The 13,404-nt window shown below is 40.7% G+C and overlaps 1 protein-coding gene across 1 annotated transcript in view; it reads left to right on the top strand.

Annotated features, from left to right (window-relative positions):
• EXD1 (exonuclease 3'-5' domain containing 1) overlaps window positions 1–13,404 on the top strand; it is a 24,577-nt gene that overhangs the window by 1,169 nt on the left and 10,004 nt on the right. Inside the window, exons 2-10 of the mRNA XM_019471586.1 lie at window positions 19–134; window positions 712–780; window positions 1,817–1,868; window positions 3,606–3,736; window positions 4,993–5,060; window positions 6,321–6,407; window positions 7,817–7,921; window positions 8,046–8,126; window positions 12,215–12,358. Coding sequence (XP_019327131.1) covers window positions 19–134; window positions 712–780; window positions 1,817–1,868; window positions 3,606–3,736; window positions 4,993–5,060; window positions 6,321–6,407; window positions 7,817–7,921; window positions 8,046–8,126; window positions 12,215–12,358 — 853 coding nt within the window. The remainder of the gene's footprint in view (window positions 1–18; window positions 135–711; window positions 781–1,816; window positions 1,869–3,605; window positions 3,737–4,992; window positions 5,061–6,320; window positions 6,408–7,816; window positions 7,922–8,045; window positions 8,127–12,214; window positions 12,359–13,404) is intronic.

Genomic DNA, 13,404 nt, shown 5'->3' with positions numbered 1-13,404 from the left:
CTGTCGCATGGCTCTCAGCAGCGAGCGCTTCACTGCCCTTCTGGAGAGAACCGTTAAAGTCACCTTAAAATGCGGCGTCTTCCAAGGGGTGCTGCAGCACGTGAACCCCGACCGGAGCCTCCTCCTGCGCGCAGGTTGGGGCCCCCCGCGGCGGCGGGCAGGGCCGCGCCTCGCCCCGCTGGCCTCAGAGTGCTCTGTGCCGCCTCAGCATGCGTGAGGGGAGAGGGAGGGGTGCAGGCGAGCCCAGAGCTGTGAGCCTGGTCGCTGAGGTAGAGGCGCTGGTGCAGGGGCGCCTGGCTCCGCGGTGGACGCTGTGGCGCAGGTGGCGTGGGCAGCCTCCCACGCCGAGCGTGCCCGCCGCGCTCCACGGAGCGCCCGTGGGTGCTTCCCGGGAGCCAAAACGGGCACTGGGATGAATAAAACGTACACTTAAAGTGGCAGTTAGCAGCACCTGCCTGTGCTCTCAGCTGTGAGACTGTGTAGGTGTAGCAGCCTTGAGTTGTGTCCTGCTCGGTGCACAGTCATCTTACGGAAACCCTCTTCTGTAGAGTGAAAGAGCTGTCACTTAAGATAACCCATTTGTTGATCCCCCACCCCAGTCAATAGTACTACCTGCTCCTGTGGTCTTCCTTTGTTCTGCAAACGATAAGCTTTTACCCCAAACAGTGGAACTTGATGTATGTCTGTATTTTCTCCCCTCCCTTATTTCAGTGAAGAACTTGGAAACTGGCAGAAGCACTCCAGGAGTAAAGATGTTTTTTGGCCGTGAAGTAGTTGATGGTGAGGCTTTTCTTACTGCATTTTGGGGTACAGGGATCATGCCCACTCTTAGTTCAGCATTTTAAATCCATTTTTTTGGTCACTCTGCTAAATTCTTCAGTTGCACATCTTTCTTCTAATATCAGTAGGAATTAGAATGTTGTATAAATCACACAACTTTTGTTCCCCAATTATCTATCAGTGAAATAATAATTCCCTACTTTGTGAAGGTCTTGTGGCTGTACTGCATTAAAGCTTATTAATTAAATAATGAACAAAGTCCAATAAGACCACTAATGAAAGTAACCACTCCGAAGGTGATCAGTTGAGATAAGCGTGCCCCCCCCGTTTACGTCCTGAAGGCAAGTTACATTCATTGTGTATGTTCTTATATGTACAAGACTTTCACTAATGGACTCTGCTGGGAAGTTAAATTGCTTAAAGTTCTAGTTAACTTGGGTTTGCTTTTATTTGCACACGCAAAAGCATCTCTATTAAATGGTCTGTTTATCTGAGCCACTTTCCGTGATTCGCTAGTGATAAGAATATGGGATTATTTAAAAAAAAACATTTCTAGTATATAAAGGTCCTGTGCTTTTCTGTTGGCATCTGCTTTGCTCTGGGGACAAGGAGCAAAGTGCTGAGGGGGAAGTAGCTAGAAGGTAGCTATTGGACTTACCAACTGATTAACTGACTCCATTCTGCCTTTTTCCTTGTACCTGCTTTATTGTATATGTAATAGTCTGTAAAATAATTAATTGTAGTTCAATACTGACGTTGTTTTTGGTGGGATGCTAAGCCATTAGTCTTGTTTAAATGCTAGAGTTCTGAAATACACCTTATCTAGGCTACTGATACGTTATTTTATGTAGATTTGTACATCAGAGTGAATTTAAAATTATTTAAACTATACTTTGAGTTCAATTAATTTTTTTGCATGTATGGCCATGTCCTGTGTTTGTTAGTATCGGTTATGGTTCTCCTTTTTTTGGGAGATAACAAGTGTCAAAAAGTTGCTTGTCAGCACTAGAGTATAAGTTACTTTTTTCTATTGCAGTGGAATTGCTGGATGAACCAGAGTCAGGGAACGGAACAGCAATGCTTTCTGAGTACGTTGAAATGTTTCCTTCCTTTCACAGTAGGAGAAAGGGTGGGATGTGCTTGCTAGGGGAGCCACCACTTACGTTTAGTATAATACTGATGTTCAGACTCAGCTGTGCCAGGTTTGTATTTCTCTGCTCTAAAGAGGTGAACAAGGTGGTGAGTGGAAGACCTCCACTGTGTAAAAGGTTCTTTCAAGCTATTGCTTACAATTTCTCTCTCTCGCTTTTTTCTTTTTTTTTTTCTTTCCACTAGTGTTCCTAGGTAGAAGAATTTGCTTGGTTTGTTTCCTTGTCAGCTTATGGTTTCAGGGAGAATTTCCCATGAGCACTTCTTCTGTGGTGGAACAGTTCCAGGACAATTGCACAGGGAAGGTTAGGTTTATACAGATGCTCTCGAAACATATATAAATGTGACTTTGGGAAGCTGGTAAAAATATGTTTCAAACTCCTGCAGACCCATGCTCCTGGATGACTTTGCTTTGAGTCTTCTCACAAGACCACATTTGAATTGTTTATTCTTCCTCTTAAGAGAAGTAGGAATGAAGTGGTGTCTACTGAATAGTCCTTAAAATATAATTAAAAAGCACATAGAATTGTGATTAGCGGCAGTCTTCTTGCTTGCTGCTGTCTTGTCTTCTTTCTCCCTGTTAAGTAAGCCTACATTCACACATAACTTAAATATGCTCACCTTGGTAGCAGGCTCCTGTGTTAATCCTTTAAATATACAATTTTAGATACAAGATTCTTCAGCTACATCTAAAGGCTGATCAGAAAGGTTTTTTTATGTTTTATTCTATTGAGATAGAGAGGTACATGATTGGAGCTCTATAATCGTAATGGGATGGTTTTATATCAATATTAGGAAATTTATACTAATAAGTCATATTTCCCAGTGAAGTATTCTTGACCTCAGACTGTCCTGTTGTAGAAATTGAGCATCTTATATGTGACATCTCAGTCAGGTGAATGTTGCTAACTATTTTTTTTTTGGTCCTGAGATGCTACCATTTTATATGATTTAATAATTTCCATTTGATTACAGTAACGTTTCAGTGGATATAACTGTTCTATGTATTGGTGAACTTGTAAAATCACCTTCCAATTACAGTAACTAACTAATGGACCAAATATTATTGATTCAGTGTAAAGACTTACAGATATTTAAATTGCGTGGTTCTTGGGCTCAGGTCAGGTACTTCATTCTTCGTACTTTGAACTCTTTCTTCCCTTGAAACCATTGCTGACCGTTGCAGTAAACATCTATTCAGGTTCTGCTTTCACCTTTTACTTTCAGAATAAATGTGAAATTTTATCTGAAATAAAGGCCCTTTTGTGCAAAATAAGCTTATTTTTGGGTAGCTTCAAGATCATCTTTAAGAACTATGCACATTGGATTGGGAAGTTGCTTCACATGCGGCAGTTCATTGTCTGGATGCAGGTATGACCGTTGCAGTAAACATCTATTCAGGTTCTGCTTTCACCTTTTACTTTCAGAATAAATGTGAAATTTTATCTGAAATAAAGGCCCTTTTGTGCAAAATAAGCTTATTTTTTTTTTGTGTGTAGTTTATATTTTATTTTTAAGCACTTTGGATTGGGAAGTTGCTTCACATGCGGCAGTTCATTGTCTGGATGCAGGTAGATGGCATTGGATGAAATAATTTTCTTCATTAAAATGTCAGTGCTGATGGCATGTGTAATGTTTTGACTTCTGTGCTCTGTATGTTTGCCTTGCTCATGCAGGTTCACTTCAGCTGTTGAAGGGAACAAACAAGCAGACACAGGACCAGCAGATTGTGGCCCACGGAGTTCTCCTTGCGTTTTCCAAGAGAGCCAGCTCAGAGCCTCAAATAGCTTAAAATACTCCCTCTCAGGTAATATGGATATTAGTCAAGCAATGTAGTTAGTTTGTCTTTGTCAGACAACATCTCTCCCAGAGGCTGTGATCTCTTGGTTTGCCTGTATCAGAACAGGATGTATTCTGAAAGAACAGTGGTCACAGAAAGATAGGTACAGAGCCTGTTTTCTGCAGACATGCTCTTTGCCTGCAGATGTTCACAACATCAGAAGGAAACTCATCTGCTTTCCAGAATGTTTATCCTGTAGCTCTCATCAACTGTAAAAGTGGCTGAGCGGCACAACTGATCTTTTGGAGAAATCAAAGTGCTTCAGCCAGTGAGCATTCTTCTTTGGTGATTGTTTTAATCTTATACTTGTTCCTGAAATGTATGTGGCATGATAGATAACTCAGAGCTCAATAAGACTATTGCTCTTTGGTTCTGTGCCAGCTGTCACATACTTGCATTGATTTGGTTGTGTGGTGCCTGCTGTATACACATATCCAGGTACAGATCCAAAATGTGATCAGCTCGTTCTGTTCTCGTACAGCTGTGACAAGAGTGCAAGACCTGTGTAGGCTAAAGGAAGGTTAGCTGTGTTTACCTGGGTAGTGGGGGAGAAAATGAGCAAGGGTTGATGTGATCTGGGAGAGCCTTTAAAAATTTGTTCTTACGATCTTTCAATTGACTATTATTTTAGAGTTTAGAAGATTGTCCTTCTGTTGTCATGGATGCATATTATTAACATTTGTATCTTAGCTAAAGAGAAGGGAGAATCTTTGAGAGCCCTTCTTTACCTGTTCGTTAGACATTGTTAAGCAGGTGTTAAAAATACTAAAATCTGGCTTAAATTCTCGTTGCCTGATCACTTAGTTGTCCATGTTCTGTGGTGTCACTGTCTGTTATTTTTGTCTTTGCTACAGTCTTTTTTCCTTCCCTGGACAAGCCTGGGAATTAGGGTGCTTTTTTTTTTTAGTGGATGTAATTTTTTAAACTGAAACCTTTTTGTTTCCTTTGTGCATCATCACGACAAAAAGTAACGCTGCAACTCACTTTTAAACAGCCAGTTCTTCTGTCAAAAACCAGAATTTTGGCTCATGCTCTAGACTGTACACATTTGAATCAGGCAGTTCAGTAATCTGTCTGGGTGTGTTCAGGAAGTAGAGAGGGAAGAACTGAACAGCTAAACCAGAAGACTTAAGAGTGATTGTACAACTGAAATACGTACCTTGTGCAAAGTTTACTCAAGTAGAGGGAGTGTCTAATGTGGGGGTTTTTCCCCTTCCTTTCAGAGAAGAAGGAAGAAGAGAACGTGGAGTACACAGTTGTTGATTGTTTCCAGCAGAAATTTGGCCCAGCAGTAAGTAGTAATGAAAGCTCTTATGCAGCATGTATGACTTCTAAGCCTGTTCTGTTCTAATTGCCAGTAGATCCATTAGGTGGCAGGATTGTGAGCGCTGCTTCATGACGACTTATACTGGAAATCACTTTTGCAGACTGTAGTGAAATTTGAGTAATAGGTAGTAACTGGCTTCTTTAAGTCAAGTAGAAATGGTATCTCTGGTGGCATCAAAGTATATTTAAAGTGTGCATACATGCAGGGAAAGACTGCAGTGCACACGAGTTTGCAGTGGGTGGATGTGAATCTGCATCAGTGTGTGTTGGTTGCTGTTCTCAGACTCTATCACCAGTAACTGAGGTGAAGGGTCAGTATTACTATTTAGTGAACGATTATTTTGTTTAGGAAGGGAACAACATGAAGATTTGTTGGCATTTGGAGAGGGAATTGATTGTGTTGCTTTTGTAGGTATTTGGAACTCCAGACGTGCCTGGACCTTTTTCTCTTAAATCATGTATAACAACATAAGCGGACTTGGTAGAAAGGTTTTGTTTCAGAACATGGAGCCAATGATGGATTTATTATTAAATTTAATAGCATTTTTTAGATCCTGAACTAGACCAGCCATACTATAGGTCCTCCATGCCATTTTGTCTTGCAGTAACATTAGTTGCAGTTTGGGCTCTTACTATGGTAAATCTATTGCACATACAGAGGAAAAAGCTGTTCCCCACAGGAAGAGATTTCCGTGCTTACAGAGGAATCTAACTGTTGCTTGAAAAAGAAGCTGGCTTTTTTATTTCTGTTTATGCCTTCTACTCTTGTGTTACGTGCACACTACAGGTTGCTTTATCTTAATTGTCTGAAAACTTTTCATGTCTGTAAGAGTGACAAGTTTTTCTTTTATACCTTAGAAAATGAGTTCTCCTTTTTAACTGAAAGGAACATCTTCTTTATGTGATCTTAAGGAAGTTCCTAAAACCTACTTAGGAGAATTTCTTGGGAGGGGATCGGGGGAGTCTATATTCTTTAGTTATCCATAATCTCTGCTAAATCTATCGTTGCTGTTTCTAGTTGCGGAATTTCCAGCTGTCTATCCATAACTGGACTGATACTGTGTTTGTTTCTCTTGGATCACTATATATCTGAGATTCATTGTGGTTTTTATCTGTATTTATGTTTTTAAATATGGATCATGACCAGAAAAATTGCAGTTTACTATTTGTCCCTCTGTTTATCATTCTCTGGCACTACTTATTTTATCCTTATTTTTTTCATTAGGTGCTGCACCTAAAACAGCAGTGTGTTGTCAGTATAGCAGCAGAAGGTGTTAATTTGTGTCGTCATGGAAAACTCTCATGGCTTGAGGTAAGAAGCAGGTATTTCCCAAAATGTGCCACTAAACAGAGGCATAACTGAGAAACATTTGGGGATTAGCCTGTGTTTAAGACTTACTCACGTAACTGTTTTGGTAAGGGATATGATGTTCTTCAAGACAGATCAGGTATTTCATAAAAGACTTGTTACAGAAAGAATTGTGCTGTTATAAGGCAATATAATAATTACTTAACTTGTATGTAATATATACATTTGTATATAACAATACAACGTATTTGGTTTGCCATCTTTATGTACTTGTATACAGGTAGAGTTATTGCACTAGTACAGCTGTTACCTATTGAAAAACTGCAAGACCTAATCACAATGCCAATATAATTGGAGGAGTAAATCCGTAAAGATTAGCCTGTGTTTAAGACTTACTCACGTAACTGTTTTGGTAAGGGATATGATGTTCTTCAAGACAGATCAGGTATTTCAAAAGAGACTTGTTACAGAAAGAATTGTGCTGTTATAAGGCAATAATAATTACTTTTAACTTGTATGTAATATATACATTTGTATATAACAATACAACGTATTTGGTTTGCCATCTTTATGTACTTGTATACAGGTAGAGTTATTGCACTAGTACAGCTGTTACCTATTGAAAAACTGCAAGACCTAATCACAATGCCAATATAATTGGAGGAGTAAATCCGTAAAGATAATACAGTATCTTAATTGGCTGTTACGTTATCAACATCTGAAAAGGAAGGGACAGAAAGGAGAATAGCTTAATATATTAGCTCAAAATTGTCTTAGTTTATTTTTAAGTCGGTTTAAAAGTGAGTGTCTTTATCCAAAGCAAAAACTTGTGTGGGAGTTCATGCTTCAAACTTAACTCGTTTATGCAAAAGTAAGTGTCCACAAAATGTTTGCTTTGGTATGGCTAAATTGCTTTCAAATAACATCTTTTGTTAAACCACTATGAATTTGAACATAGGCAAAACCTAAATTTTATATCCTGTTTGAAATGCTAGGATGGAAAACGATATCCTTCGTTTCTTTGGTAGTGGTCTTTGACAATGAAAGGAATGTCATGGGCACAAAAACTTTGTTGGAAGTGGTTCTTAAAAATGTCACCATAATAGGTGTAGGAATTTATTTTAAGTACTGTGCATAGGGTTTGCTCTTGATATGTCTCAAAATGCTGTACTTAACTGTGTATAGTAGGCTACTGGGTTGTTCTTTCTAATTATTGTGAGAGTCTCTGAGCATCTCTGGAAAAAACAAGACTTGTTTATGGATTAGCATCAAGGAAGCTAAACCTGCTCTCGCCAACATAAGCCTGTACATAGGAGATTATGGCTTGTGGGCAACGGAGCGCACTCTCCTACTTTCAAATCCTTTGTTCTTCTCTCCCTCACTCATTTTCTCTGCAACTGAATTTGTTGTAGATAGCAACAAAGAGCCATATTTTTCTATTTGATATCTTCCGTCTGGGACCTCAGGCTTTCAAAAATGGATTACAAATGGTGTTGGAAGATAAAAACATCTTGAAGGTAAGGGTACAGGGTGTGTGAGGACATTTGTGGTGACAGAGGTCATATACGTATATGATGATCTAGCTGCACCAAAAAGTTGCAGTTGGACACAAGTTTGTCTGACAGCTCTTCCTTACTTCAGGTTATGCATGACTGCCGCTGGATCTCAGACTGCCTCTTTCACCAGTACGGTGTCCTTCTCTTCAATGTCTTTGATACGCAGGTACCTTTCAAATATTCTGGTTGGGAACAAAAGCTTCGACAAGAGAAACTTCAGCCTTGTTCAGGGCATTTTCTCAGAGAAGGTTTAACATTACTCGAATGTGACAGTTATTGAACCATGTAAACGTAGCATTTTTGTTCTAGCTAAAAAGGACCAGCAGGCAAGGCTGATAGTGTTATTTAGTCTTGTGTAGACCCATTTTAAAAGGTAGTTAATATCTAGTATTAGCAGCAAGTTTAATGTGGTTTTTTTTTAAGATGTATTAACTGGTCTTGATCAAACTTGGCACAACCTGAGGCTACTGTGGCTTAAACAGGAGCCGCGTCAGCTTGTGCTTTATGTTCTTTGTTACTCTTTCTGTGCCTTTCACAAGTGTAGAAACAGATTCGGGCTACAGGTATCCAGCACTGGGAAGCACCTGCTAATAAAAGCAGTGGTGGAGGTGAGAGAACAGGCCAGGTTACCACAAAAATCTGTTTTTGCTGGTGCTGGCCCTGGTAGTTGTGGTAGTTAATGTTGCGTGACTAACAGGAGAATTAGAGCCTTTCGAGAAAGAAGAAAATAACATAATGGCTATGATCTTTCATAATGGGCATGGATATGTTATGCATAGTTATGTATGACTTGTCCTTGCCTATATACTGACTTTTCATGTCACAGATATGACTGCTTATAGTAACTCTTCAAAGCCCTAATCTGGGCTACGTAGTAAGCTTTATACAGCAGAGGTTTCTCTCAGTCCCTTTCTGATCTTAGTTTGGCCTTTTGCCCCTAAAAATTATGTTATTCCATTACAGGTCAAATATCAGTCAGTGTCAGTGTTAAGTCTTGACTTCATGAAAAAAGTAGGGGTGAAAATTCCCACCAGCGCTCCCAACTGTACTGGCTAGAACATGTAACTGATACAGTGGAAACAACTAACCAGAACTATCCACCCTAGGGTCTGAGATACACAGAATTGCACTCATTGTTCTGTTGTCTTGGTATGAGCTGACATGCATGCTTTTCTTGCACTGGTAGATCTCTAGGCTTAGATTCAATTACTCTGATTCGTTGGCCTGAATCCTACTTCTAATGTAAGTAAGCTAGTGAAGTAGTCTGGTTCTGGCTACCCTGCAGTGTACCTGATATTGTAGAATTAAGCTGTCTTGTCTTCTACTCTGTACCACTGGAGTAAATAACTGGGAGACACCTCTGAGCAAACTCTCATAGGTGCTTTTTGTGAAGCGCTTCTTAGAGACAGTTTCTCAGTGTTGTTAAAATTGGAACAGGCTGTGTGCACAAGTGAGACTGCTTAAAAAACACAGCAATGCAATGAAGAACTCGGAGTTAGATGGGATCCCGCCTGCATAATTTGAAAAGTGTGGTTCATCCCTGGGTTTTGGCCAGTTGCTGCAACTGTTTATTCCTTACAATAAGTAACCTAATACAATGAACACAACATGTGGAGGATGGAAGTGAAAGGTTTCTGATGTTCGCTGACTGTCTTCCCCGCAGACGTTCTTATAGTACTTAAACATCACCTGTTGAAGTAACTTTTAATGATAATGTTTGTGGAAGTCTGATACTGCTATTTCACATTTGACTGTCTCGGGGGGTGTGTGTTTGTCCCTGTTGGGCTATAGCAGCCTAAAAAGCTGCATAGTGAGCAGGCAAATGGCTGTTTTCAGTGCTTGCATCCCTAACGTTGCATTCTGGGACACTTCTATGCTGCATCATTAGGCTAGAGCATTCTCATGCTCTGAAATCCCTGCCTATTGTAAAATGTTGTTGGTTGCATATCTGTGTACTACCAAAAGAAGTAATAAAACTCTTCCTAGAGATGTGTGCTGAAAGAATAAAGAAAGTTTGACAGCTTGATACTTTCCATAAGACAGAGGTCCATGCAAGGTTTAATCATAAAATGTACAAGTGTAGAAGTCACTGTTGCTGTCTGGTTCCACAGATCAATGCACATACACTACTCTTCAGTGTGTTGTAGTTTTTCTGCCCTTGAATTCAAGCCGTTAGCATGCAATGACTTTGGACAAAGATTTTCACAGTGAAAGCTAAAACGTTGTTTTCATTGCGGGCAAGTTTATTCTATAACCTTGTTCATTCAGATTAGACTTCTTATGAATATTGATTGCAAAGATGCTTTCATTTTTGTTTAAATATTTAAGTCGTTTCTCTCGTTGTTTGGAAGACATTGAAATTTTTTACTAGAAACTCTATCTCTAACCATTTAGAAGAATGGAATATATTTCCATAGATTTGAACATCATCTTTGTTTTGACTTTGAGTAAAAGTAACTGATTGCTTGAGAAGGTCTTTCCTGAGGTGGTTCTTCATCTGCATTTGGCCGCTGAGAGCAAAAAGCCAGAGAAGGTTTTGGTGGTCAGAAGTACAATACAAAGGACTGTTCAGTAATGAGTGATGGAAACTTCCTCTTTACCTGGTGATTTGTGCTTACAGTCCAGTGAAGGTCAGCTTCACCTGGGTCTCCTCCATTTTCTTCTCTTCAGTGAACTTATCAGTTTGAATTGTTGCAGTTCCTTTCTCCAGGTATGTTTCCTGCCGCTTTTCAGCTGGTGGTTGTAGACTTCTTTGGACTGCAGCAATGTAGTCAGCCTAGCAGAAATATAGGCAGTCCTAGATCCTGTCCTACCACAGAGCATAGGAGGTATCACATTTCTTTCTTAGTCCAAGATTGCTTGTTCTACTTGTGGTGCTCTAACATTCTGCATTTTCTTCATAATACCTTCATACAGTCTTTATTTCTTGGAAATTCGGTAAATGGATTGGCTTAGCACTTTCATCTGGTAGGCTTAGCAAAGACATGGCTTCTCTCTCAGGGAAGGCAGCAGTTAGCTATTTAGATGATGCCTTAGAGGCAGCTTTAGTCATTAATAAAGCATACCAGCTTGTTTGCCTTTGCTGTTGGACAAGACATTTCCCCCCCAGCCCCGCCAAAGACTTTATAGATAAGTTAGGAATGGGGGTTTAGTCTTGGAATTTACCCTCACTGTAAGAGGCCAGAAGAGGTCAGTTACAATTCTGTGGTCACTATTGCAGGGGCTGAGCTGGTACTGCCAAGCACTACGTGGTCTGATCTAGGTAGCACATGGGCAGCGTGTGGTAGAACAGCTTGAACAGTGGCTTCTGCTGTAACCCTTGCAGTAAAACTGGGCTGCCCTGTAAGCTGATGGTTTTGGTGGTGGGATTGTGGATGCTTGTGTTGAGTGTTGGCTCAAGGTTTCTCAGGAGGCAGTAGTGAGGAGAAAAGGGCAATGAGAGGTCAGTGGGGATTTCAGGGGACCGGAGTGGGAATCCAGGCTTCTGAGTAGCAGAGGAAGTCTGAAGGGTAGGTTGTTCTAATGACAGATAGCTCAGTCTCAGATTTTGAGTGTGTATGCAGGCTTTTTGGTTTTTTCCTCTCCATTCCCCTGGTGAGTGGACTCTTTTCCAGTCTTCTCTCTGCACCCGTTGCAATAGTCCCATTCATCTTTGTGTTCAGCAGGGCTGTTCCTGCTCTTACTGCAAAAGGGTAAAAGAGATGAAACCCAGATGAGAAACAAGCAAACACCATGCCATGCAGTCGCTGCTGGAGGCTGTTGTCTGCTTCCCTTCTGGCTCTGTATGCTGTCAAAGATGAGTCTTGCTGGCAAAATCAGGTTTTGGGCAAAAGGTTTTTGACAACTTACATATTCTTTCATCATGTTTTCCTTACGCTGCATCACTATTTCAGGTTTTAGATAAAAGGCAAACCCATAAGTATCCTGGGGAAGTATCACTGTATGTTTACTCTCTTCTGATACTGCTCCTAACCACCTGCTGTCTGGAGACAGGAGTACTGGGCTAGAAGGAGCCTTAGACTAACACAACATATAACCTATATGTCATTCTTAAAACTTAATTTACCCTTTTGTGTAACTTAACAGCTTTAAGGAGTCAGATTACTAGCTCTGCAACTGTATGCAGTCAAAATGAGGATTAATTTGTTTGCAGCGTACTTTACTTCTAATATGCATCCCCACTGTCAAACCTCCACATTCTTTGCCTTAGGTTAACGGCTGCTGGTCATGGCATATTGATCCCTTCCATCACAGGTTGCTGATGCTCTGCAGTTCTCAATGGCAACGGGTGGCTTCCTTCCGCACCGTGTCTGCACGTTACAGGAGTGTTTGATGCAGCACTTGAAGATACCTTCCAAATGGGATGCCGTCATGAAGTGCAGGCAGCAGGTGGCTTCAGTGAGTGATTCAGTGAGGCACCTTCTGAAGACTCAATTGTGAGCTGTGCTTTGCCTATCTTGAGATGTTTCTGTCAGGTTTTTTTAAGAGCATGGCACTACGCAGTGGTCAAATTGCTGTAGTTAAGGACGTTTTGTAACACTGACTTGGGAGACATGCAAGCTTTAGTTGGCATCAGTGCTTATGCTGGTATTTCCTAATAGCTCATTTGAAATTGAGGGTTTGAAGAACGACAAAGCTTGTACAATAGAGGATATATATATAAAACTTGGGTAGAAAATGTTTTTCTGGATATCTTATATATTTTGACTAATTCTGAAACCTAGTTCCAGCAGAACAAGTTGGTTAAAATGAATCCTGAGTCAAATAGGGAAAGAGGGAACTTTTATTGCCAGCACTATTAGAATGAAAAAATGAGAGCAGTGATTTTTTTCTTGCTTGTGCAGTTCAGCAGCATTTGCCAAATCATTATTCTCTATTGTCCTTGGTTTTGTTAATGTTTCAGATGGGGACAATCAAGGGAAAACTTAATTGGCCGGGGGCTCCTAAGGTTGGGGAACATAAGCTTGATAAATAGAATAGAACAGAATAGAGAATTTCAGTTGGAAGAGACCTACAACGATCATCTAGTCCAACTGCCTGACCGCTTCAGGGCTGACCAAGTTAAAGCATGTTGTTAAGGGCATTGGTCCAAATGCCTCTTAAACACTGGCAGGCTTGGGCCATCGACCACCTCTCTAGGAAGCCTGTTCCAGTGTTTGACCACCCTCTTGGTAAAGAAATGCTTCCTAATGTCCAGTCTAAACCTCCCCTGGTGCAGCTTTGAGCCATTCCTACATGTCCTATCACTGGATACCAGGGAGAAGAGATCAGCACCTCCCTCTCCAGTTCCCCTCCTCAGGAAGCTGCAGAGAACAATGAGGTCGCCCCTCAGCCTCCTTTTCTCCAAACTAGACAAGCCCAAAGTCCTTAGCCGCCCCTCACAGGACATCCCTTCCAGCCCTTTCGCCAGCTTTGTTGCCCTCCTCTGGACGCATTCAAGGACC

Source organism: Aptenodytes forsteri, unplaced genomic scaffold (assembly GCF_000699145.1).
Source record: "Aptenodytes forsteri isolate BGI_AS27 unplaced genomic scaffold, ASM69914v1 Scaffold146, whole genome shotgun sequence".
Classification (NCBI taxonomy): Eukaryota; Metazoa; Chordata; class Aves; order Sphenisciformes; family Spheniscidae; genus Aptenodytes; species Aptenodytes forsteri.
Note: the sequence above shows the minus strand (reverse complement) of the source record. Positions and strands in the feature narration are given on the sequence as shown.